General features: G+C 38.3%; 1 protein-coding gene across 1 annotated transcript in view; it reads left to right on the top strand.

Annotated features, from left to right (window-relative positions):
* The first annotated feature begins 10755 nt into the window (after positions 1-10755).
* Positions 10756-25828, top strand: part of RPS6KA6 (ribosomal protein S6 kinase A6) — a 94331-nt gene continuing 79258 nt past the window's right edge. Inside the window, exon 1 of the mRNA XM_090263954.1 lies at positions 10756-11130. Coding sequence (XP_090120080.1) covers positions 11053-11130 — 78 coding nt within the window. The 5' untranslated portion in view covers positions 10756-11052. The remainder of the gene's footprint in view (positions 11131-25828) is intronic.

Genomic DNA, 25828 nt, shown 5'->3' on the forward strand with positions numbered 1-25828 from the left:
TACAGGCATTGAACCATTGAACAATAATCTAGATCAAATGGACTTAATTGATATATACAGAACCTTTCACACCAAAGAAGCAAAATGTACATTCTTTTCAAATTCACATAGAACATTTTCAAAGATAGACCACATGGTAGAATTCAAAACAAGCCTCAGGAAATTCAAGAAAGTTGAAATTATATCAAGCATCTTCTCAGATCACAATGGCGTGAAACTAGAAACCAACCTCAAGGAAAAAACTGAAAAACATTCAAATTCATGGAGAATGAATAACATGCTTTTAAATAATGAATGGGTTAACAATGACATCAAGGAAGAAATAAAAGAATTCTGGAAACAAATGATAATGAACACACAACAGCCTAAATCCTATAGGACACAGCGAATGCAGTCCTGAGAGGAAATCTCATAGCAACACAGGCCTACCTGAAAAGGATAGAAGAATCTCAAGTAAAAAGTCTAACCCTACAGCTACAGGAACTAGAACAACAACAACAAACAAAGACCAGGGCGAGTAGAAGGAAGGAAATCATCAAGATCAGAGCAGAATTAAATGACATAGAAACTATACAAACAATTCAAAAGATCAATAAAACTAGGTGGTAGTTCTTTGAAAAAAAACTGACAAGCCTTTAATCAGGCTTATCAAGAAAAGAAGAGAGAGGACCCAAATAAACAAAACCAGAAATGAAAGGAGAAATCACAACAAATACCACAGAAATACAAAGGACTATAAGAAATTACTACAAACAAGTATATGACAAGAAATTTGACAACCTGGGGGAAATGGACACATTTCTGGAAACATATAATCTTCCAAAACTGAATCAAGAAGAAACAAAAAGCCTGAATAGACTGATAACAACTAGTGAAATTGAAGCAGTAATAAAAAAAAACTTCCGGCACACAAAAGCCCCGAACCAGAAGGCTTCACAGGTGTATTTCACAAAGCATTTAGGGAAGAATGAACTCTTAGCCTTCTCAAACTATTCCAAAAACTCCAAGAAGAGGGAAGACCCTCAAACTCTTTCTATGAGGCCAGTATTATCCTAATTCTAAAACCAGGTCAGACAAAACAAAGAAAGAAACTACAGGCCAGTATCACTGATGAACATAGATGCTAAAATCCCCAACAAAATATTGGCAAACCTGATCCAGCAACATATTAAAAAGATCATACACCATGATCAAGTGGGATATATCCCAGGGATGCAAGGATGATTTAATATTCACAAATCAATAAATGTAATACACCACATTAACAAAATGAAAGACAAAAACTACATGATCATATCCATAGAAGCTGAAAAGTATTTGATAAAGTACAACACACATTTATGATAAAAACTCTGAGCAAAGTGGGAATAGAGGAAGCATACCTCCACATAATAAAGATCTTATATGATAAACCTGAGTCCAACATCATACTCAATGGGCAAAAACTTAAAGCATTCCCCCTAAGATTAGGAAAAAGACAAGGATGTCCACTCTCTCCACTCCTGTTCAACATAGTCTTGGAAGTTCTAGCCACAGCAATCAGACAAGAAAGAGAAATAAAAGTAATCCAAATTGGAAAAGAGGAAGCAAAACTGTCATTATTTGCAGATGGCATGATAGTGTACACAGAAAACCCTATGGACTCCATGGAAAAAACCACTTGACATAGTAAGTGAATTTAGCAATATAGCAGGGTACAAAGTCAATATTCAGAAATCAAGGACATTTCTGTACACCAATAATAAAATATCAGAGATAGAATATAGAAAAAATCCCATTTACTATAACAACAAGAAAAATAAAGTACCTAGGAATAAACTTCACCAAAGAGATAAAAGACCTGTACTCGGAAAACTACATAACCTCGAGGAAAGAAACTGAGGAAGATACAAATAAGTGGAATCATATAGCATGTTCATGGATGGGAAGACTCAACATCATTAAAATGTCCCTACTACCCAAAGCAATGTATAGATTCAATGCAATCCCTATTAAAATACCAGTGACATATTTCGCCGACCTAGAACAAACATTTCAAAAATTTATATGGAACCAAAATAGACCCAAGTAGCCACAGCAATCTTGAGACAGAAAAACACAGCAGGAGAAATCATAATACCTGATACCAAACTATACTACAAGGCCATGGTAATCAAAACAGTCTGGTACTGGCATAAGAACAGACATATAGATCAGTGGAACAGAATAGAGAGCCCAGAAATAAACTCAGGCCTCTATGGTCAACTAATATTCAACAAAGTGGGGAGGAACATAAAATGGAGTGAAAAGAACCTCTTCAACAAATGGTGCTGGGAGAACCGGACAGGAACAGGCAAAAGAAATGAAACTAGACCAGAAACTTACACCACACACCAGAATAAACTCAAGATGGATCAAAGACTTAAATGTAAGCTGTGACACCATAAAAATCCTAGAGGAAAACACAGGCAGGAAGATTTCAGATATCCCGCATAGCAATATTTTCACTGAAACATCTCCTAAGTCAAGGGAAATAAAGGAAAAAAATAAACAAATGGGACTACATCAAACTAAAGAGTTTCTGCCCAGGAAAACATCAGCAAGATTAAAAGGGAACCAAGCATATGGGAAAACATATTGCCAATGATACCTCAGACAAGGGATTGATCTTTAGAATATATAAAGAACTTATACAACTCAACACCAGGAAGACACACAACCCAATTAAAAAATGGACAAAGGACCTAAACAAACACTTCTCCAAGTAGGACATATAGAAGGCCCATAGGCACATGAAAGTGCTCAACATCACTAGCCATCAGAGGGATGCAAATAAAAACCACAATGAGATACCACCTTACACCTGTCAGAATGGCCATCATCAACAAATCAACAAACAACAAGTGCTGACGAGGATGTGGAGAAATGGGAACCCTAGTGCACTGTTCGTGGGAATGCAGACTGGTGCAGCCACTCTGGAAAACAGTATGGAGTTTCCTTAGAAAACTAAAAATGGAACTGTCTTTTGATCCAGCGATTCCACTGCTAGGAATATACCTAAAGAATCTTGAAACACCAATTCAAAAGAACCTATGCACCCCTATGTTCATAGCAGCTCTATTTACAATAGCTAAGTGCTGGAAACAGCCTAAGTGCCCATCTGTAGATGAGTGGATCAAAAAACTGTGGTACATTTACACAATGGAATACTATGCAGCAGAAAGAAAGAAGGAACTCCTGCCATTTGTGACAACATGGATGGAACTGGAGAGTATTATGCTTAGCGAAAAAAGCCAGGCGGCGAAAGACAAATACCATATAGTCTCACCTAATACAGAAAACTAATGAATAAAATGAACAAACAAGCAAAATACAACCAGAGGCATGTAAACAATGAACAGACTGACAGTGACCAGTAGGGAGTGGGAAACGGGAAAAGAGAAGGAAGGCGAAAGGTCTAGTCAAGGAACTAGTGTGAATGACCCACGGACACGGACAACTAAATGCGGGTTGACTGTGGGAGAGGGGGGAGGTGAGAAGTGTAGGGGAGAGCAAAGGGGGGAAAATGGGACAACTGTAATATAAAAACAATAAAAAAAGAATATAAAAAATAACTTTTCATGGTTATATAGGATGCATTTTCTAGGAATTTTTAAAGGAGTTCCATGATTATTTGCATAATATTTATTTTAAAAACAGCTTGAAATAGAGTATAAGTCAATTCAGTAAATAATTTAGGAGCTAAACAAATTATTAATCTCTAAATGCAGAAAAATAATATAATAATTAGCTTTATGATGGAAATCTGATTCTTGGTTTTAAAAGTCTTGTTTTCTCTAAATATGTCAGGATCCTGACATAAGCCTACTTGGGATTATGAATGTCTCTGTTGCTCTAAATTAGATCAAAATGTGTACCTCTTTCATGTGACAGGATGTTCAAATGTTACTTGGAAAATTAAAATAATTATCCAACCCTTTGTTCCCAGAAATAGGGCTCTAAATAGAATTTAAAAAAAGGCTTACTTTGGTAAGGCCTGGCTTTGAAAGGAACTTCTTTTCCATGGAGCTATCCAGGGTACTGCACCACATGTACTTGAGATTGTCCTGATCCACTGGACGAGAACCCTATGCCCATACGCAAATCAGTATCTACCTATCTTCCTAATTATGATTTGTTTATCTCTGATTTTGACCACAAATAACCTAGAAGCTTGACACCTGCCCCTATCTGTGCCCAGTCTGAATGAACACACACACACACAAACGCGCGTGTGCGCGCGCACACACACACACACACACATATAGCCTGTTCAGAAGTTATGCAGCCATCTAATATGAAAAATGGAGACATTTATGGAATATACATGATACAATAAACATTGTACATGGGACAAGGACAACTCAGTCCTCTTCAAAGTAGGCACTCTGGGACCTCACACACTTGTCCCTGTCTCCATCTGCTGCCCCGTGGTATTTTCCTGAATCTCATCAGTAGTCTGAAATCTCTTCCTTTTCAAAGGTGATCTTAGTTTTGGGAAAAGCCAGAAGTCGCAGGGTGCCAAATCTGGACTGTAGGGGGGGCTGAGTCACTTGGCTGATTTGATATTTCACCAAAAAGTATGCACAAGACATGATGCATGAGTGGACATGCTGTCATGAGGAAGCTGTCAATCACTAGTTGCCCATAGCTGTGGCATTCTGAATCATCTTAATAGTTTCTGTGGAGGAAACTTAGCACAAAATTTCATGCAGAGTTGTTACTCACTTAGACATTTTGAATGCAACAGCCACACAGTACACATGCTCACTCAACACCATCTACCGCCCCCACTGACTAGTACAGTGAAGTCATCATTGTTCATGCATCTGCATTCCAGTCCACTCTCCTTGGCTGCCAGGTTACATCGATTTCACACAAACTGTTCTCATTATAATAACAATGGCTGGACTTTTTCTCAACAGACAGTGTGTATATATATATATATATATATACACACACACACACACATTTTCTTTTGTAGCCACCAAATTTGCCTATTTTCCCAGTTAAATTCCTAAAACAGGACATGAGTAAAAAGGCATTTTTATTACATTCAGCTATGTACATTAACAAGTAGTTTTTAGGATGCTGACTTTTTATATAAGGAGGTCTTAAAGTACGGCAATGAAGTTTGCATCTTATATAAGATTTCCTTTATAAATTCTTTTGTAGTTTAAATTTACATTTACCTTCCAAGTCCCTATTCATTGCTGATGTGAATTCAAAATATATAAAATTTGAATGAATCATCTAGGCTTTTTGAAAAAAAATCACTTTAAAAATATTTGTCTTTTACTTTTGCTAATTGTAACTTAAAGCAGTATTTCTAACAGTTTGGTCTCATACCAGCAACATTAGAATCACTCTCCTTAACAGAGCTCCCAGGTTTGCAAGGGACCCAAATGGGAAAGTGTGAGTTAGGGAAGAATAACCAATCACATTGGCTGACTCAACCTTGGTGAACCTGTGAAGAATGTGGGCAGGAAGATTATCTTCATATTTTGTATTACTGCTTTGGCTTATTAAAGTGCATCCTTATCTTTTTGTTAACTATGGCTAATTATTACATTTATGTATGTCATTCTTGAAATTCACATCCTGTTTAGTAAGTTCATCATTCTAACATTTTGGCAAGCCTGCTGATAATACCAACTGTGTTTTTCCCCCCTAGAAAATAACATTATAATCAACTATATTGAAATTATTTTAAAAGATTTGTAAATAAAAATAAAATTAAAATTTTATTATTTGATATTTTGCTCATACATAATAGAGCAAAACGCCTTTGTAATAGGTGCCATTGTTAAAATTTAATGAACTGGAGGTCTCCCTAAATCATGAACTGTATCTTTCATAAAATGTTAAAAGTTAGACTACAAACAATGGTTACTACTCTTCCTGCTCTCTATTTTTAAGGGATTTCACTCTCTATGTACTACAAAATTTACTGTTCAAAGAGGAAAAACTATTAAACTATGATCATAATTATTTATTATTTAATCTCATTCATTGCAACAAGAAGCCAATAACGAGTTATATTTCACAGGTATGTGTTAATTGTTCCCCCTCCTGAAATTGATTTTTAGGGGACCCAAAGTTACTTAATGTTTTAGAGAACAAAGTTTTCTGACACTCCTAAGGAATGAAAAATAATATGTATTTATTAAAACTTAAACACTTAAAAGTACTCTGGCTCTGTGCACAAATTCTATTTTTGTATTCTAAGTCAGAATATCTTCAAAATAAAGTAGTTGACTCTTTTCTAATAGTGCTTTTATGCCCTGCTTTGGCTCACTATTTCCCAGTTATTTGGATTATAAACTTTGGGGAAGTAGTCAGAGAATACTGACAGACTATATGACTCTCTATATAATTATACCCCAGATATGTATTATTTTGCATATGTCACAGTTTAGAAATCAGAACCACAGTGTAGGATCTGTGGGTGGTCTGTGAACTGCTGTTGATCAAAGGCCCTTGGTTCATATTTCACACTCCGTAAGCAGGGCAAGGTGAGTTGGTTTTTATCTCCATGTGGATCAGTTAACTTTTCCAGTTAAAATACATGACCACCCACTTTCACCCCTGACTCTGTTCATCCATAGTATATCACTTGTCCCAGGATAAAGAAGTCAGTGGGGAGGTTTAAGAATACCCTTCCCTAGTCCTAGAAATCCTCAGAACATATGTTATAATGGTGGTGGAGCCTATCTTATAATGTTTTATTATAAATAATATATTATTTTAAAACTAGATATAGTACATTCCCAGTTCCAGAACCAGCAAAATATTGCCAAACATTGTGTAATTTTAATGCAATACTACAATAACTGAAAATCCAGAGATACATAGGTTTGTAGAAAATTTTCCTGAAGACTGAAAAGCAGCAATTTCTTCTGTGTAGAATTTGCAGAAGATTGAGAAGCTCAAAGTGTTCTCTAATAATTGCTGCTGTGCAAAAATAAAGCCATCAATAACCCAAGGGCCTTCTCTGCAGGTTACTAGTAAATTAAAATCAAACAATATGTCTTTGATATGGGGAGTCAACACAGAACCAATAAGCATTGAACTCTGCAGAGTTAAGTACTGCCATACATTTCTATATAAGCTTTAATACAATGTCTGGCTAGAGTAGAGAAGTGTTGTTTGTCCATTTAATATATTTATTGAACACCTGCCATATGATGTAAATGCAGAGCTTAGTAGGTTTGTTCACCCACATTAAAAAAAATTCAAACTTTGCTGGTAAAGAAAGATAAAGACATGCTGAAATATGGATACAGAAAAGATGTTATTAAAGTACAAAGGAATGGGTGACTAATTTGCCCCAGAGATAAGTGAAATGAGAGTATGGAGTGGGATAAGATCAGAGGCTTCACAGAGCATCAAAGTGGGGTAGAACATTTGGCCTCCAGTCAGACCAAATTTTAATTCTAGATTTTCCATTTATTCTCTATAAGATCTTGGAAAAATCACTGAAACTTTTCCAGGCTCAGGCTCAGGTTCCTCGTATTTTTTACAAATTGTCATGAGGGCTAAATGACTTCACAAAGAGCATATGCCTGGGGCATAGCATGTTTTCAGTAAATAATAGTTGTTTCTATTGATTGCTATTAAGAATAAGTTGTCTAGTGAGACTAGGACAGGGAAAAGACAATAACATTTGCAAAAATTTGATTGGAATATGAGGTGGTAGATGAAGCTGGAAAGACAGTCAGAGGCTAGATGGTGAAAGCATTTGCATTCAGAGATGAAGGAGTTTGGATAATTCACTGGAGATGATGGAAAATCATTGAAGAATTTTGATCACTGAGGTGCCAGTGAAGAGGATGGATTGGACATTAAAAAAATATTTGAGATGAAAGTAAAAAGACTTGTTAACTAATTGAAACATTACAGAACCAGGAGTCTATTAAAATCATTGAGTTGAGGACAGGGTTTTAATAACATTTTTTAAAAATGAGAGATGTGTGCATTGTTTATATGGTAAGGGGAATGTTGAACGAATGAACATATATAAAGATTAACTTTAAAAAAAGTTTAGCTATATTTAGAGAGACGGGAAGGGAGGGAGGAAGAGAGGCAGAGAAACAGATGTGAGAGAGAAACACCAATTGGTTGCCTTTCGCATGCCCCCAACCAGGGACCTGGCCCACAACCCAGGCATGTGACCCGACTGGTAATTGACCCTTTGGTTCACAGGCTGGTACTCAATCCACTGAGCCACACCAGTCAGGGGTAAAGGTCAACTTTTATATAGAAGCAAAGTAATATATCCACAGTGAATAAGCTTCCTAAAATCGGTGATGTGGTATATTTACCAAATGCACAAACAAAAGAAATTTATTTATTCAGAAAATACTTACTGAGTACCATCATGTTCTGGGAATTATGCTAGGTGCTGTGGGAAATAAATTAAAACTATATTATAACCATATGTTGATTGGTGTTATGAAGAAAAAACAGGATGAGGCTAGAGAGGTATGAGGATGGTGTTTTAGAAAGTGTGGTTATAGAAAGACTTTGAAGTGACATTTGGGCAGTAAACTAGGTGGATGGTATAGGTCGTTCATTTCCCTGGAGAAGTCTGAAAATCAGGTTGGTTGGGGTTGAATCAAGAGTTTGGTTTGGAATAGGTTCAGTTTGAGGTACCTATTAATATCCAGGTAGAATAAGTAAGTTGCATATATAAGTATTGATTTTAAGAGTCTGTAGTTGAAGATAAACTTTAAGAGTCTTCAGCATACACATGGGATTTAAAGCAGTGGAACTGGATGGGATATGGGAATATCCCATATAGGATGTTGGGGGAGATAGAGGTGGAGGAGGGCTGAGACCTGTAGTCAACAACTTTTAGGGATTGAGAAGATGAGGCATGATCCAGAAAAGAAAGCTGAGAAGCAATGGCCAATGATGTAGGAGGAAAATGAATAAGAAAGATAGAGTCATGGACTGCAGCAAATCCTAATGCATTCAGTAAATTGAAATCAGTAACATCATGCTTCTTGCTGATGGGTGAAGTCCACTACAGGGACAAAAATAGTCGCTGTGAAGGAGAAGGGGGTGGAATCGCAGGACAAAGCCTTTGTATAGGCAAGAGGGGATGAAATCCAGTGCTCAAAAATGGTTAGTCTCAGTTAAGAACAGTGGCATTTCAACAAATATAACTTCGTGCATGTGTTGCATACACACGTTTTCACTGTTTATAGCCCATGCACCCACTATTTTTGAAACTTTCACTTTTACACAATCATAGTCATAAAACTTTGTCCCTGGGATTTTAAGCTGAGTAGTTGGGAGGGCAGCGTTAGTGATCTTTGTTTGCAAGTTATGGAGCCAACTTCTGTAGTCTGCTGGCAGCCACGTGGTGAAGTAAATGGAGAGCATAACTCATTGTTTTCCGGAAGCACAACCCAAAAGCCTTAGGTGTAGTAGGGGATAGACAGTGCTGTGTTGTATCTCCACCATTAGAAAACTCTCCAAGGTACTGAGCTGTTTAACCGCTGTTACCATTGCTCTTTTATGTGGGAACTGACTGCAGGAGCCGGGGTGGCATGGGATAGGGGGTGCAATGGGTGGAGGAGGGCAAAGAGGGAAAAACTGTGACAACTATAATAGAATAACAATTATAAATGGTAAAAATGTAAAAAAAAAAAAGGTCTAGTAACGTTACTTTGGGTTCTGAAGTGTTTTGATGAGAAGGGTCTTGATCATCTCCTGTGGATGATAATGTACTTTACCCCAGTTATATCACTAGCGCCTAGTACCATGTGGCTTTCAGTAGCAAAGCAGTAAAGCGGGGTTGGGGTAAGGTTATCTTTTATACAGGGGTAGGCAAAAGTAGGTTTTACAAGTCGTTTGAATGAAAGAGAATACAATGGTAAATAACAGTACAAGAATAAACTCGGTATTTTATGTTTTGACCATCATAAACCTACTTTTGCCCACCCGTGGATCAGTCCAGTAAGTGGAGTGTGTGTGTGTGTGTATGTGTGTGTGTGTACACTGCAAACATCGAGTCATCAACTGTCTGAAGCCAAACAGCAGAAACAGCCTGAGAGGGACAAGTGGGAGGGGAGGGGAGTTACGGACCACAGATACAGTAATTTGCTTTTAAATGCATTTTCTTCCTGCCTCCCGCTTCTTGTAGGCTAATGTCTAACAGACTAATACGTTGGCCCTAGAATTTGTGACTAAGTATTGAAATGGGCGTGGTTCGGTGCAGAGGACACCTGCTTTCGTGAGCCTTGCAAGTAGATATTCCTGGGGTCGTCCCCGGACACCGACTCCTTCGACGTTTAGAGGGGTCCCCAAGTTTCCGCATCTTTTTTGGGAATCCTCCCGCCGGCAAGGCTGCTTCGTAGACTTGAGAGGGCCTGCTGAGCATGTGTGAACAGCGCCGCGCATGCTCCGTGGAGTGGGCAGGTTTCTCCAGGCGCTCGCAGTGGCTTTTACTACTCCTCTCCCGCCTTCCCCGCCCAGCACGCCCCCCTCCCCTCCTCCCCGCCCCCCACCACGCGGTCCGCCGCATCCACCCCCTCCCTTCTTTCCCACACCCCCATCACCACAGGCTGGGGAATCTCCACTGACGTTCGGGTGACGCTGCTGTGCCGCCGCTGTGCCGCCGCTGTGGGGGGTGGCAGGCGCCGCACAGGTAACGCCGCTGCTGCCGCCATATTGACAGAGCTGGGAGCGGGGAGGGGGCCCCGGGAAGCAGGGTGGGGGCGGGGGGTAGTCAGAGCCAGCGACAGTCGCGGTGGCGGCAGTAGTGAGCGGAGCCCAGCGGCAGCTGCCGGAGAGACAGCGCAGAGTTGTCTTCTCTATGGGGAGCAGCAGCCTGCGGCGGGGGTGACCTCCTGCTCCCAGCCTGGGAGGGACTTTGTGGTGAGGGCAGCGGTCGCTGAAGGCGGGGCTGGGGGTCCCGCCTGCGGCGGCGGCGGCGGCGGCGGCGGCGCCTGGCAGCGTCCAAAGGCAGGATGCGCGGCGGTGCCGGCGGTCGGCAGCTCCTGTGTGAGCGCTCCTAAAGGGGCGATGCTGCCGTTCGCTCCTCCGGAGGAGCCCTGGGACCAAGACATGGAGGTGTTCGGTGGCAGCGCGAGCAGCGGCGAGGTCAGTGCGGTGGCCAACGGGCTGGAGCCACCCCCCTCCTCCCTGCAGACCGTGGCCGGGGCTCAAGAAAGAAGGGGCGTGGGCCCATGCTGGGGAGCGGGGTGCGCAGGCAAGCCCCCTGGAGGCTGCAGGGCGGTGAAACAAGCGTTACCCCAACTGCTTTCGCTCAGAGCAGGCAGGGACTACATAGCTGGGTCGGGCGTGGGGAGAGAGTGCCTGCCTCACGGGCTACGCCGGAGTTGTGACTAAGTTTCTGCACTTTGCGACCTAGATTGGGACTGGGGGGAGCGTCAGGTGTCGCTCCGGAGTCCGCACGTCCCTTTCTCTGCGCGTCCGGTTTTTCTCGCTGGGAACAATTTGGTGGACAGCTGCTAACTCCAGGTCGCTATTGAACCTTGGGTGCTGTAGGAATCCAGCACAACAAAAGCACGCCGAGGTGACTAAGTTACTCTGGGGACATTTGCATTTAGGGATGAGTGCTCCTTAGTTACTTCGCTTTCTCATTTCTGTGTGGCTTCCTGTACTTCTTCGTAACAACCCAGACGAGAATTAACTGCACGCCAGATTTCCTTATCTACATTCAGGTGATGTTCTCTTGCCTCCTCTGTGGTCCCCTCATTCTATCTCCCGCTTCCCTCCTCCCCTTCTTTCTGCCTTTCACAACTCTTGTCCCTGCCACGTTGCTCCATGAAAGACACAAAGTAAACCCTAGCCCTTATAAGATGTATCCTTGGTAAAGCAGCGAGGTTTAACCATGATAGTTTCTTTCTCTTCTCTTCCCGCTCTTCTTCTGAAACTGTTCTGCTGCAACTTTGACCAGCTGTGCAGTGAGAACGGAAATGTTTACAGGTGCTTTGCTTTATTGTTGTTTGTTGTTGCTATTAAAAGCAGGCAGCTTTGAAACACAATAAGGAGACTTTAGTTTAGAAAGTGTGGTCCTTTTCTCATGACCTAATCCATTGACAGCCTACTACTCCAGTAGAGGCCACCGTAATAAATCTCCTAAAAATACTTGAATGCCAAACTGATTCCCAGTACGATAGTCTGAGGTAGAACTCACAATCCTCAACGTCTCAAGGTGCAAATTTGTACTTTAGCATTGCTTCATCCTTTCTTTCTTCCTTTCAAATTTTCAACTGCACTGGGGTTAAAATTACCTGCCAGGATAACATTTAACAAGAAATGTACTGGAAACACATTCAGGAGTCTAAAGTTGAGCCCTCTGTACTTAATAGGAAATATTTCAAGACAACAATAAGTAATTCCAAAAATATATTTTAATGTTCTAAATCCCTTCAGAACAGGACGGATGAAGAGGAATTCATTTCTTCTTGGAATGTAGGAATGCTTTATACTTGCAAGAATTTTCTAGCAAGAGTACTCAAGAGGAGAGGAATTTTGTTTTATTCATGTCTATACTTTATTGACATAGACCCAGGCATCTTTATAAAAACAGTTAAATACTTCGATATAAGTATGGGATGGGAGGGGGGAGCCATTCGCATGCCTATTATTTTATTATTTTTCTTAACTTTGAATGTAGAAATGTTTTGTCTTATAATTACCATATATATTTTTTATTGTTTGCACTATGTTTTAGGTATTATAGAGATTTAAACAATGGGTGTTTCTACCTCAGCAATTTGGAAAACTACTCAAGTTGAAATTGTTAATCCCTATGAAGTAAGACAGAAGGTGAACATAATGTGGTGGAGATAGTATTTCTGCCTTCTTTGTCTAAAATACTTAATTATTGGTTATATTTAACCCTAAAAGTGATTTAATTAAAAATATTCTAGGTGAAAACTAAATACTACATATAACCAGACCTGCTTAGTACTTACAAGAGGTTTTTGTTGTTGTTGTTTGTTTATAATGTTATTCTTTTGATAAGAAGAAAACAATTTTACTTCCCATAATTTTTATTTATTTTGAATACATGTTTGTTGATGTTGTCTTTAGAAACATTAACCTTGGAGCATGAGCTTTGCAGCCCTCAATTGTGGTAGTATTTGGGACTTAGGGTGCTTTCATTGTAGAATATATATTTTGAAACTGTGTTGGAATCCTTAAAGAAAATTTAATTAAGAATATTAAATTTAATGTCAAATGAGATAATTTCTGTCAATTTCTGGTGTGTTGAATTATGGTAAAATTAAAGATTAGATACACTGCCATATATTGTGGAGTTTTTTCCAGTATCTTTTACCCATCTTGTTTCATGGGTCATTGTTAACTTTTGAATCATCATTCAGAAGCGGGAAAATTGGTTGTTTGAGACCCTTAACATGTTTTCCCACATGAAGAGTTATTAAGGGTAGTTACATTTTCAGACCAGTGGACACTACCAATGTATAATGATGAAGAGCCTAAACACTGTAAAATTGTCCTATGGTAAAATGTGTCAGAGGTTTCAAACAAGAACTAGCTTGGTTCTAGTGAAAGGAGGAGAATGGGCCTGAAAAGGGGAAATATGGCCTCTGTTGGCTACTGGGAAAAGGGTATTAGGAACAACGGAAATAGGATAAGCAAAAAGATTTGGTTCTGAGAGGTCTTGCAGGGACTGTCTCTGATAGGTCTACTGGGAATTGGGACTTCAAAGGGCATCATCCCTCGGGTAGCCACAATTTTAGCTCTTGTCTGGTACTGTCAGGATCATGGAAGAGGTATTACTTGAGATATGATGGGTATTGGCCGTCTGGGTGAGGGTTATAAAAGAACAGTCTGTTTTAACAAAGTGGACTTTTCATCAGTCAGTGCCATGTTCATTACAGTTTGTGCAGTGAGTTGTGTGTTTTGTTTGGTGAGTGTTTGTTTCCTGATGGAAGACTTAACTATATAGAGTTTTAAAATTGTGTATGTCATTATATTATATTATATGTTAACTTATATTATAACTGGTATTTTGATATTTATCAATACTACTTTTTTCTAACTAAGTTAGTTTTAAGTGTAATACAGTTAACTGATTAAAAAAAAAACAACAGTGTGGGATTAAGGCCTACATACTTAAAAAATTTAACCAGGATTGCAAATACATGGCAAATTAGAAAAAATACTAATTTTAATTAATTTCATGAGACCCTATAGTAATAGGGAAAATAACATGGGCTTTGGAAACTGAATAATCTGGGTTCCAATCTCAATTCCATTCATACTAGTCACTAGCTGTGCGACCCAGTGAAAGTTACCTAATCTCAGTGAGCCTCAGTTTCTTCATCTGTAAATGGGAGAAAAAACATCTTAAATATTTGTCATATAAACAAATGCCATAATGGGTTTCATATACTTTGTAAAGTGCTTTGCACATAGTAGGTCTCCAGTACATAGTAGCTTCTTCTCTTTTCCTACAGTCATCATCATGCCCCTTTCCCTGCCCATAAACTCTGAATTGTAACTTTCTCTATTATGAGCAATTTTTTAAAGACCATTTTGTTAGATCTGATCATTTCATCAGAATATAGTAATCATATTTCTAATCACAGATAGCGTGATTCAGGGATGAATGTGAGGTTATAGTTAGGAATACTTTGAGGGATAACAAGAGACAATTTCATTTGTTGTTATTGGCTAATGAGGTTGTTCACATTTAAATTTTACTTTTCTTTCCCTAGTCTGAAATTTTTGTCATGGTACGAATTAGTTTGGTTTGCCCATTGTTTATTGGGTACATGGCAGGTAGTCTACCCAACCCCTGTAAGGTTTACATTCAGGTAAGCAAGATATGCAGAAATTGTTATTATGCAAGTCATTAAACCAGCAACAATGAGGTAGTTATGGTGGTGCTTTAGGAATGGATGTGGTAAGGCCCTGCGAAAGTGGTGGAATTTGATCAGGGCATTAGAGAGTCTATATTTTTACAGACAGAAATGAAAGGAGATTATTTATGGTTGATAGGGACAATATGAGCAAAGGCATGGAAGTACTTTTAAAGGAAGGGAGGATCTGATATTGCTAGGATATAAGGCTGTGATGTGAGTGGGAATATAGTGAGTTAAGATAGGCAATGTATTGAAGGTTACGGTAGGCTAGGCTCTTATTGTGTGTGCTATTAAAGCCACTTAAAAGCTTCAGTGTTATAGTGTAACTGAAAGCTACTGACGTTTTTTGAAGACATGAGTGACATGACCAGATCTATGCTTTGAAAAATAACCAGTTAGTGTGTAGCATGGATTGGAGTTGGGGCGAGACTGAAGGTGGGAATACCAGGTAGGAGGCTATTGTATTAGTCAGTGGAAGTAGTAGTGAGCTTTCTGAACTAGGGCAGAAGGGCTAGAAAGGAGAGGACTAATGGTAGAGACCTTGCAAAAATAAAATAGTTATAATTTGCCAACTGATTAGATGGGGACTAAAACGAAAGAATTAAAAACCACAGAGATTGGGAATGTTGTGGTAGGACTTATTCAATTTGACAGATACTTAACGCCTTCCTGACAATATAAGTGTCTGTACTAGCCACTGGACTAATACAAAAATAAATCGGTCTTTGCAGCATAGGGAGATAGAAAGCTAAAATGAACTCCCTCATTCATATTGTCTTGAAAAAGACGAAAACATTCTAAGACATTCTAAAGATTTCTGGTCATGCTTGGTATGCTTACAATTTTTACAACCAGTGGTGGTTGCACTTATTACTATCTAAAAAGTTTTGCATGCTTTTAAAATAATCTTTAGACCTGTAATTCCTGCTTTATCAATATTCACCTTAAATAGTCAGCAGCCCCTGGGTGCAAAGGACTGTTCTGAAATAGTGATTGGTGCTTCTTTCTGTAATACGGAAAATAGAATAGGGACATCTGTATTTCTTACATGCTTTCACAAGGTTTCTTTCTAATAGAAAAGGTGCTATTAGCCCCTCCTCCCCTTGCTTGTCCCTTCCCAGTTCCTCCAAGACTATCTTCTTTAAACAAGTTTGGTCTGAAAATATTCAGGTCAATTCCTTCAGGGCAGGGCCTCTATGTTTTCCCTACCTTGATTATTTCATCAAGAGAGCTAATCATTACCTCATTCCATAGTAAGGCCTGTATTGGCACTGCTGCTTTCTTGGGCCATATTGTTTTAATACCATTCCTCTCATAGTCTCCCTAATCTATAATTTTGAGGAGGACATGCAAGATTTTTTTCCCTTCCTGTAATTTCTCTTTTGGTGGATGCTGCCATTTGTCTTTAGCAGCATTTCTGAAGATCTGGTGAGCACTTGGAATCTTGAGGTAAACCTTTTAGTACTTTATCAGAATTTCCTATACAATGTTTACACATTTGTGTAATTTCAAAAGACTATTTAATGTTCTTGCTGATAGGAAAGGAATTGAATATGAGATAGGTTTACAGCTAAGTTTAATTTGTCTTTTGTAAATAATAGAGATGTTTTCTGAGTGGCACTGAAGGCATTCTATGTAACTGATTTTGCTGCTAGATTTTAGCCTCCATCTGTATATTTGATGTCCTGCTATGTGCATGTGTGTGTGAGAGAGGGGATGAACAGTGTTTTATGTATGATTTGCTTCATTTCAGATATTTGAGGTGGCTTATAAGAAATACAATTAAGTATAGGTATACTTTGGAGATATTGCTGGTTTGGTTCTGGACCACTATAATAAAGCAAATATTGCCATAAAGAAAGTCACATGAATTTTTTTGGTTTTCCAGTGCATATGAAAGTTATGTTTATACTCTACTGTAGTCTACTAAGTGTGCAATAGCATTATGTCTAAAACTGTATATAAACTTAATTAAAATACTTTATTGCTAAGAAATGCTAACCGTCATTTGAGCCTTCAGTGAGTGGTAATCATTTTGCTGATGGAGAGTCTTACCTGGATGTTGATAGCTACTGACTGATCAGGGTGGTGTTTGCTGAACATTGGAGTGACTGTAGCAATTTCTTAAAATAAGACAGCAATGAAATTTGCCACATCGATTGACTCTTCCTCTTACAATTTCTCTGTAGCACGCAGTGATGCTCTTTGATAGCATTTTACAAACAGTAGAACTTTCAAAACTGGAGTCAATCCTAACAAATCCTGCAATTTGTTTTTCAATTAAGTTTATGTAATATCCTTTCCTATCAGTTCAACAGTGTTCCCTGCATCTTCACTAGAAGTTACTCCATCTCAAGAAACTACTTTCTTTGCTCATTCGTAACAAGCAACTCCTCATTAATTAAAGTTTTATTATGAGATTGCAACAGTTCAGTCACATCTTCAGCCTCTACTCCTAATTTAGTTCTCTTACTATTTGCACCACATCCTTAGTTACTTTCTCCACTAAAGTCTTGAACTCCTCAAAGCCATCCATGAGGGTTTGGACCAGCTTCTTCCAAATACCTGTTACTGTTGATATTCTGACCTCTTTTCATGAATCACTAATGTTCTTAATTGATTCTAGAATAGTGAATCCTTTCCAGAAGGTTTTCAGTTTACTTTGCTCAGATCCATCAGCAGAATCATTATCTACAGCAGCTATAGCCTTACAAAATATATTTTTTGGATAATAAGACTTAAAAGTCTAAATCACTCCTTGTTGCATGGTTTGCAGAATGGATGTTGTGTTTGCAGGCATGAAAACAACATTAATCTTGTTGTACATATTCAGCAGACCTATACATAGGGTGACCAGGTCGTTGTCAGTGAGTGGTAATATTTTGAAAGGAATCTTTAAAAAAAAAAAATCTGAGCAGTAGGTCTCAACAGTGGGCTTAAATTAATCCAGTGGGATTAAAGTAATCCATGTTTTGAACAGATGTGCTGTCATTCAGGCTTTTTATTTTCTTTACAGACCAGAGGCAGAATTTGATTCGGCATCATTTTTAAAGGCTCTGGGATTTTTAGGATGGTAAATGAGCACTGGCTTCAACTTCAAGTCACCCAGTGTATTAGTCCCTAACAAGAGAGTCAGCCTGTGCTTTGAAACTTTGAAGCCAGGCACTGACTTTCTCTATTTATGAAGTCGTAGATGGCATCTTCTTCCAATATAAGGCTGTTTCATCAACATTGAAAATCTGTTGTTTAGTGTAGCCACTTTCATTAATTATCTTAGCTGATCTTCTGGATAAGTTGCTGCATCTTGCACATCAGCACTTGCTGCTTCACCTTGTACTTTTATGGCTTCGCTCCTTAAACCTCATTTACAACTTGGCTAACTGTTAGTCTCAAGCAGACTAGATTTTGGCTTATCTAGGCTTTGATATGCCCTCCTCACTAAGCTTAATCATTTTTAGGTTTTTATTTAAAGTGAGAGACATGTGACTCTTCCTTTCACTTGAATGCTTAGAGGCCATTGTAGGGTTATTAACTGCACTAATAGTAATATCCGAGGAGAGGGAGAGAGACTGGAGAATCAGTGGTCAGTGTAGGGGTCAGAACACACACATTTATTGATTAAGTGCACCATATTTATATGGACACAGTTCGTGGCTCCCCCAAATAATTGCAATAGTAATATTGAAGATCACTGATCACAAATCATCATAACAACTATGATAATAATGACAAAGTTTGAAATAATTTTAGAATTAGTAAGATGACAGAGAGACAGAAAATGAGCAAATGCTGGTGGAAAATGACGCGAGTAGGTAGACTTTATGACGCGGAGTTGCCCCAAACCTTCAATTTGTAAAGAAAAAATGCAATATCTGCAAAACACAATAAACGAAAGCACAGTAAAATGAGGTATGACTCTACCGAACTATTTTCATATTGAAGACAAGGAACAATATAAATTAGGAAATGAATGGAAAGAATGGAGGATGGGTTTGTAGGGTGAAATAGAACAGAGGTAAGCAGATTCTGAAGGTATATTACACATTTGAAATATACTTGGGTTGCAAATTTGGCCTTGAATTTCCTCAAATTGGTGTTTCTCATCACTGTGACTGTATTTTAAATATACCTGGGAGTTTTAAAATTTCATGATAGTGCCTTACTCACTAAGATTCATAATTAACTTATCTGTTGGGGGCCTGAGCACCATTCCTCAGATTATGATGTATAGCCAAGGACACAGAATCACAATTTGAGGCCAAAGTAAAAAAGAGAAATAGTCATACAGTTCAGTTCTCATTACCCAAGAAAAAAGCAGTATCAGTTCCTAAGCAATTAGTTTTAAAATAAATTTTCTGTGAATTGTAATATTTTTCAGTATGTTTTATTGTGCTGTTTTCAGAGAGAGAGAGAGAGAGAGACAGAGAGAGAGAGAGACAGACAGAGAGAGAGAAACACACACATCTATTGGTTACCTCCACATGTGCCCCAACCGGAGATTGAACTGGCAACCTAGGTATGTGCCCTAACTGGGGATCGAACCCTCAACGTCTTCATGCAAGGCACAACACTCCAGCCAACCAAGGCACTGGCTAGGGCTCTATTCTTAATTATTTGAGGAATCTCCATGCTGTTTTCCACAGTGGCTGCACCAGCCTTGATTCCCACCAACAGTGAACTTGGGTTCCCTTTCCTCCACACACTCTGCAACTCTTACTACCTGTCTTGTTGACAGTAGCCATTCAAACAGGTGTGATGTGGTGTCTCTTGTAACTTTGATTTTCATTTCCCGAACAGCTAATGAAGTTGAGCATCTTTTCATTTACCTGGTAGCCATTTGTATGTCTTCTTGGGAAAGGTGTCCAGGTCCTCTGCCATTTTTTCAGTTGGACTGTTTGGATTTTTTTTTTTTTTTTTGGTGTTGGGTTGTATGAGTTCTTTGTAAATTAACCTCTTGTTGGAGCTGTTGTTTGCAAATATCATCTCCCATTTGTTTCGTTGTTGTTTTTGTTGTTGTTGTTGGCAGTTTCTTTTGCTGTGCAGAAGCTATTTTGTTTGATATAGTCACATTCATTTATTTTTACCTTTATTTCCCTTGCCTTTGGGGTCAAATTTATAAAATCTTCTCTAAGACCAAGGTCTGAAAGTTTAGTATCTGTTTTCTTCCTATGTAATTTATTGTTTCAGATCTTCTATTTTGAATTTTTGTACGTTGGGATACTGTAATCTAGTTTCATTCTTTTAATGAGGCTTTCCAGTCTTCTCAGTTCCATTTGTGGAGGCTTTCTTTTCTCCATTGTATGTTTTTGTCTACTTTGTTAAAGATTATTTGCCCGTATACATGTGGTTTTATTTCTGGGCTCTCAATTCTGTTCCATTGGTCTCTGTGTTTTTTTTTTCCAATACCATGTTGTGTTCATTATTGTTACTCTGTAGTATAATTTGAAGTCAGGTAATATGATACCTCTGCTGCCTTTTTTTTTTTCTTTCCTCAGAAATGCTTCAACAATTTGAGGTCTTTTGTGATTCCATATACATCAGATGATTTTTTGTTCTATTTCTTTTTAAAAATTGGGATTTTCATGAGGATTGCATTAAATCTGTATATTGCTTTGGGTAACATGACCATTTTAACTATGTTTGATTCCTCCAGTCCATGAACATGGAATATCTTCCCATTTTGTTGTGTCTTTTTCAATCTCTTTTAATAATGCTTTGTAGTTTTCAGTATTATAGGTGCTTCACATCCTTTGTTAAGTTTATTCATGTGTACTTCATTCTTTTGGTTGCAATGGTAAAATAAATTGCTTTGTTCATTTCTTTTTCTGGTTTTATTGTTAGTATATAGAAAAGCAGTGAATTTTTGTACTACCATTTTGTATCCTGCAAGTTTACCGTATCTGTTTATTGCTTCTAATAGTTTTTTGGTGGAGTCCTTAGAGTTTTCTGTATACAGGATCATGTCATTTTCAAAGAGTGACACTTTTACTTCTTTATTTCCAATTTGGATGACTTTTACTTATTTCTCTTGACTGATTGCTCTGGGTAGAACTTCCAGAACTGTGTTGAATAAGAGAGGTGAAAGTGGGCGTCCCTGTCTTGTTCCTGATCTTAGAGGAAAAGCTCTCAGTGTTTCACCATTGAGTATATTGTTGGCTGAGGGTTTGTCATACATGGCCTTTGTTAGGTTGAGGTATTTTCCTTCAATACCTATTTTATTGAGTGTTTTACATAAGTGGATGTTATATCTTATCAAGTGCTTTTTGATAAGATCATATGATTTTTATCTTTTGTTGTGTTGATGTGGTATATTACATTAGTATGTTTTCATATGGTGAGCCATCCTTGTGGCCCTGAAATGAACTCCACTTCATTGTGATATATATATATATATATATATATATATATATATATATATATATATATATATATATGTATTTTTAAAAATTATTTATTTGTTTTCTTGTTTATTTATGTATTTATTTGTAGAGAGAGGGGAGAGGAGAAAGAGAGGGAGAGAAAAATCACTGTGTGGTTGCCTCTCACTCGCCCCCAACTGGGGACCTGACGTGCAACCTAGTCATGTGCCCTGACTGGGAATCGATATTGTGTTATATTATTTTTTAATGTATTGTTGTATCTGATTTGTTAGTATTTGTTTAGGATTTTTGCATCCACATTCATCAGATATTGGTCTTTAGTTTTCTTTGTTTGTGTTATCCTTGCCAGCTTTTGGTATCAAGGTTATGTTAGCAACATAAAATGTGTTAGAAAGTATTATTGCCTCTTCAATTTTTTGGGAGGAGTTTGAGGTATTAAATCTTCTTTGAATGTTTGGTTGAATTCACTAGTGAAGCCATCTGACTCTGGACTTTTATTTTTGGGGAGGTTTTTAATTTTTTTTTCAATTTTCTCACTGTTTATCAGTCTATTTGGATTTTCCAGTTCTTCATGATTCAGTCTAAGAAGCTTATGTATTTCTAGAAACTTATCTATTTTTTCAAGGATATTGAGTTTGGTGGCACATAGCTTTTTCATAATATTTTAGTATTATCCTTTGGGTATCTATGATGTGTGTTCTAACTTATCCTCTTTCATTTCTTTCTTTTAGAGAGAGGGAAAGGGAGGGAGGGAAACATCAATGTGTGAGAGAAACACTGATTGGTTGCCTCTTGTATGTGCCCCGGTTGGGGACTGAACCTACAACCCAGGCATGTGACTTACTGGGAATCGAACCAGTGACCTTTCACTTTGTGGGATGATGCCCAACCTACTGAGCCACACTGACCAGGGCTTCTCTTTCATTTCTGATTTTGTTTATATGAGTCTTTTTCTTTTCTTAGTGAGTTTAGCCAGGGTTTTTCAGCTTTATTAATCTTTTCAAAGCACCAGATCTTTATTGTATTAATTTTATGTATGTTATTTTTGTTCACTATACATTCAATTCTCTAAATTTTTCTTATTTCCTTTTTTCCTGCTGATTTTGGGTTATCTTTGTTCTTCTTTTTCTAATTCTTTAAGAAGTAATGTTAGTTTGGCTATTTGGGATTTTTCTTGTTTCTTGACATAGGTCTGTAATAATATAAGCTTCCCTCTTATTACTGCTGCCGCTGAATCCCAGAAGTTTTTATATGTTGTATTGCCATTCTCATTTTTCTCTGTATATCTTTTGATCTCATGTTTTATTTCTCAGCCCTGTGATTTTTTAAGAAGTATGTTGTTTAATCTCCACATATTTGTGGGATTCTTTTTGCAGCTGATTTCTAATTACAAAGCATTGGATTCAGATTACATTTTTGGTATAACTTCAGTCTTTTAAAATTTCATCAGGCTAGTTTTGTGACCTGACATATGGTCTACTTTTTGAGAATGTTCCATGTGCACTGGAGAAGAGTGTATAATCTGATGTTCTGGGATGAAAGGGCTCTGTAAACCTCAATTATGTCCATTTGGTCTAATACATAATTTAAGGCCAATATTTCTTTATTGATTTTCTGTTTGGATGATGTATCTAGAGCTTTCAATGGAGTGTATAGCTCCCAACTGCAATTGTGTTTTGATCTGTTTCTCCCTTTAGCTCTGTGAGTAGTTGCTTCATATATTTCAAAATTCCCTGACTGGGTGCATATATGTTAAGAAGTGCATGTCTTCTTCATGTAGTCTCCCCTTTATCATTGTAAAATGTCCATTTTTGTCTTTTGTTACCTTTTTACCTTGAGATTATTTTTCAGATATAAGTATGGTTACACCTGCTTTTCTGTGTATGTCATTTGCTTGTAGAATCATTTCCCACCCTTTCTCTTTGAGTCTGTATTTGTCTTTTCAGCTTAGATGTGTCTCCTGAAGGCAGCATATGATTGGGTTTTGTTTTTTGATCCAGTCTGCTATTCTGTGCCTTTTTATGGGTGAATTCAGTCTGTTTGCATTTAGGGTAATTTTTGCTGTATGAGGATTTCCTACAGCCATTTTATCTTTTGTTTTCTGGTAGCTCTGTTCCTCCATTGGTTCTTTTCATTGTGTTTCTGTCTGTGGTTTTTGTTTGGTGGTATTCCATACTTCTTTTATGTTTCCTTTTTCTCTTAAACTATATATCTCAGTTTTGGTGCTTTTGTGTGTGGTTACCATTAAATTTATGAAAAAGAAAGTTTCATTAAAACGTCTTTTTCTTTTGAATGCATCTGATCTCCATCCTCCTTTGCAAATTTAGACCTTTACCCTCTCCCCTTTAGTGTGTATGTTGTCACAAATTATCTGTATTTTGTCCTTTATTTCAGGTAGAATAATCCCCTTGAGTATTTTTTGCATGGAGTTCTGGTGATGAGTTCCCTCAGCTTCTGCGTGTCTGGAAATGTGTTCATTCTCCTTCATATCTAAAGGATCTAGAGCAGTGGTTCTCAACCTTCCTAATGCCGCGACCCTTTAATACAGTTCCTCATGTTGTGGTGACCCCTAGCCATAAAATTATTTTCATTGCTACTTCATAACTGTCATTTTGCTACTGTTACGAATCGTAATGTAAGTATCTGATATGCAGGGTGGATTTTTATTGTTACAAATTGAACATAATTAAAGCATAGTGATTAATCACAAAAACAATATGTTATTGTATATGTATTTTCCGATGGTCTTAGGCGACCCTTGTGAAAGGGTCATTCAACCCCCAGGTTGAGAACGCTGATCTAAAGGGTAACTTTGGTCTACATATTATTGGTAATTTCTCTCTTTCAAGTAGTTTGAATATTTGGTTCCACTCTCTTCTAGCTTGTAGAGTTTCTGCGGAGAAGCCCAATGATAACCTAATGGACTTTCATTTACAGGCTACTTTCTTTGTTTCCCCGGCTGCTTTGAGAATTCTTTCTTTCTCATTAATTTTTGTCTTTTTTAATACAGTGTGCCTTGGAAAAGGCCTTTTTGGATTGAGGTAACTAGGTGTTCAGTTTGCTTCTTGGATGCGAAGATCTAGCTCTTTCCGTAGGTTTGGGAAGTCCTCATCAACTATTTGTTTGAATAGGCTCTCTGTTCCCTTCTCCCTCTCTTCTTTTTCTGGTGTGTCCATTTTCCTTATACTGCTCTTTCTGATGAAGTCAGTTCTTGTGAAGTTGTTTCATTTTTTTTATGCTCAAGTTTCTCTCTTCTTCCTTCTTCATAATTTCTAGATTTATATTTTTGATATCACTAATTCTTTCCTCCATCTGGTCGACTATTTCCTATGCTTGCTTATTCATTCTTGATCTTTTTTTATTGAGTTCTTCATCTCCAGAATTTCTGTTTGGTTCCTTTTTAAAGTTTAAATTCTTTGGAAAATACTCATTTTGTTCATTGATTTGTTTTCTGTGCTTATTAAATTGCCTGTCTGTACTTTTTATAACTGCATTCTTGAATTCTTTCATTTATATCAGATATTTCCGTGTCTTGATGTTTTGTTTTTTTCTAGAGGTTCTTCATTTCCTTTCTGAGCTGTCAGTTCGATTATTCATGTGATTTGATTAATTCCTTCTCTGTCTAGGCATCTATGTATGACTGGCACTTCTCTAGCAGATGAATATGAAGAGTTCTTTCTATTAATTTTTAGTAGGTGGCAGTGAATCACAAGTTTATAGCTCTCTTGTCTTCCCTGGCTCTTCAGATCTCCACCAGGTAGAGTTCCCTTGGTAGGTTGATTCCTTTCCTGCGGTCCAGTCAGTCCAGTCCCAGGGGACCCAAAACTGCAAGGGGAACGCAGTGGGTGTTGGAGTTCCAAATCCATGAAGTCCCAGGCTCTCTTTTGGAGCCAGGTGCTGTCATCAGTGTAGCAATGTGTAAGTTTGGGGTGGGGTGGACTGGGGGATCCCAGCTATCTTCTCTGTTGTTTTGCTCTCTTGAAAAAGGCAATCTTGGCCTCTGCGTGGTCCCCCCATGTCCTGACCCCAGGCCCAGTCACAGAGTGCACCCTTTGCTCAGGGAAAAGGTGATTTTGTAGTACCAGGGCTTGGGTTTGCAAATAATATGCCCAACAACCCGACACCAAGGGCAAAGGGAGTTGAGCTGTGGGAGCTTAGAGGGCAGTCATGTTCTGTGGGTTTGTTTCTCTGTCTGGAATGTGGACTGCCTGACAACCACGGCCCCAAGGTGCTGTGTCCCTGTCCGGGTCTCTGGGTTTAGCCCCCCAACTTGTACTGCTTACTCCTGCAGGAATGCCCACCAAATCTCCTTGCTCCTACCGGCTGAAGTGAATGCCAGCCACAACCTGATTCCTCCCCTCTCCAGGCAGAGCCCTGCCATAAGCTCCTGGCTGTCACACTGCACATGTGGCTCATCTCAACTTTTTTCACTTCTCGGCTCCCTGGTCTTCTCCCACTTGCCCACACTTAGATGATTCAAGGCACAGATCTCTCAGGTGTGTTTGTGCATTAGCAAGGAATCCTTTGTTGAGTTATAGCTGTTCAACTTGTTGAAAC

This window comes from Furipterus horrens, unplaced genomic scaffold (assembly GCF_987537825.1).
Source record: "Furipterus horrens unplaced genomic scaffold, mFurHor1.1.pri manual_scaffold_17, whole genome shotgun sequence".
NCBI classification, from domain to species: domain Eukaryota; kingdom Metazoa; phylum Chordata; class Mammalia; order Chiroptera; family Furipteridae; genus Furipterus; species Furipterus horrens.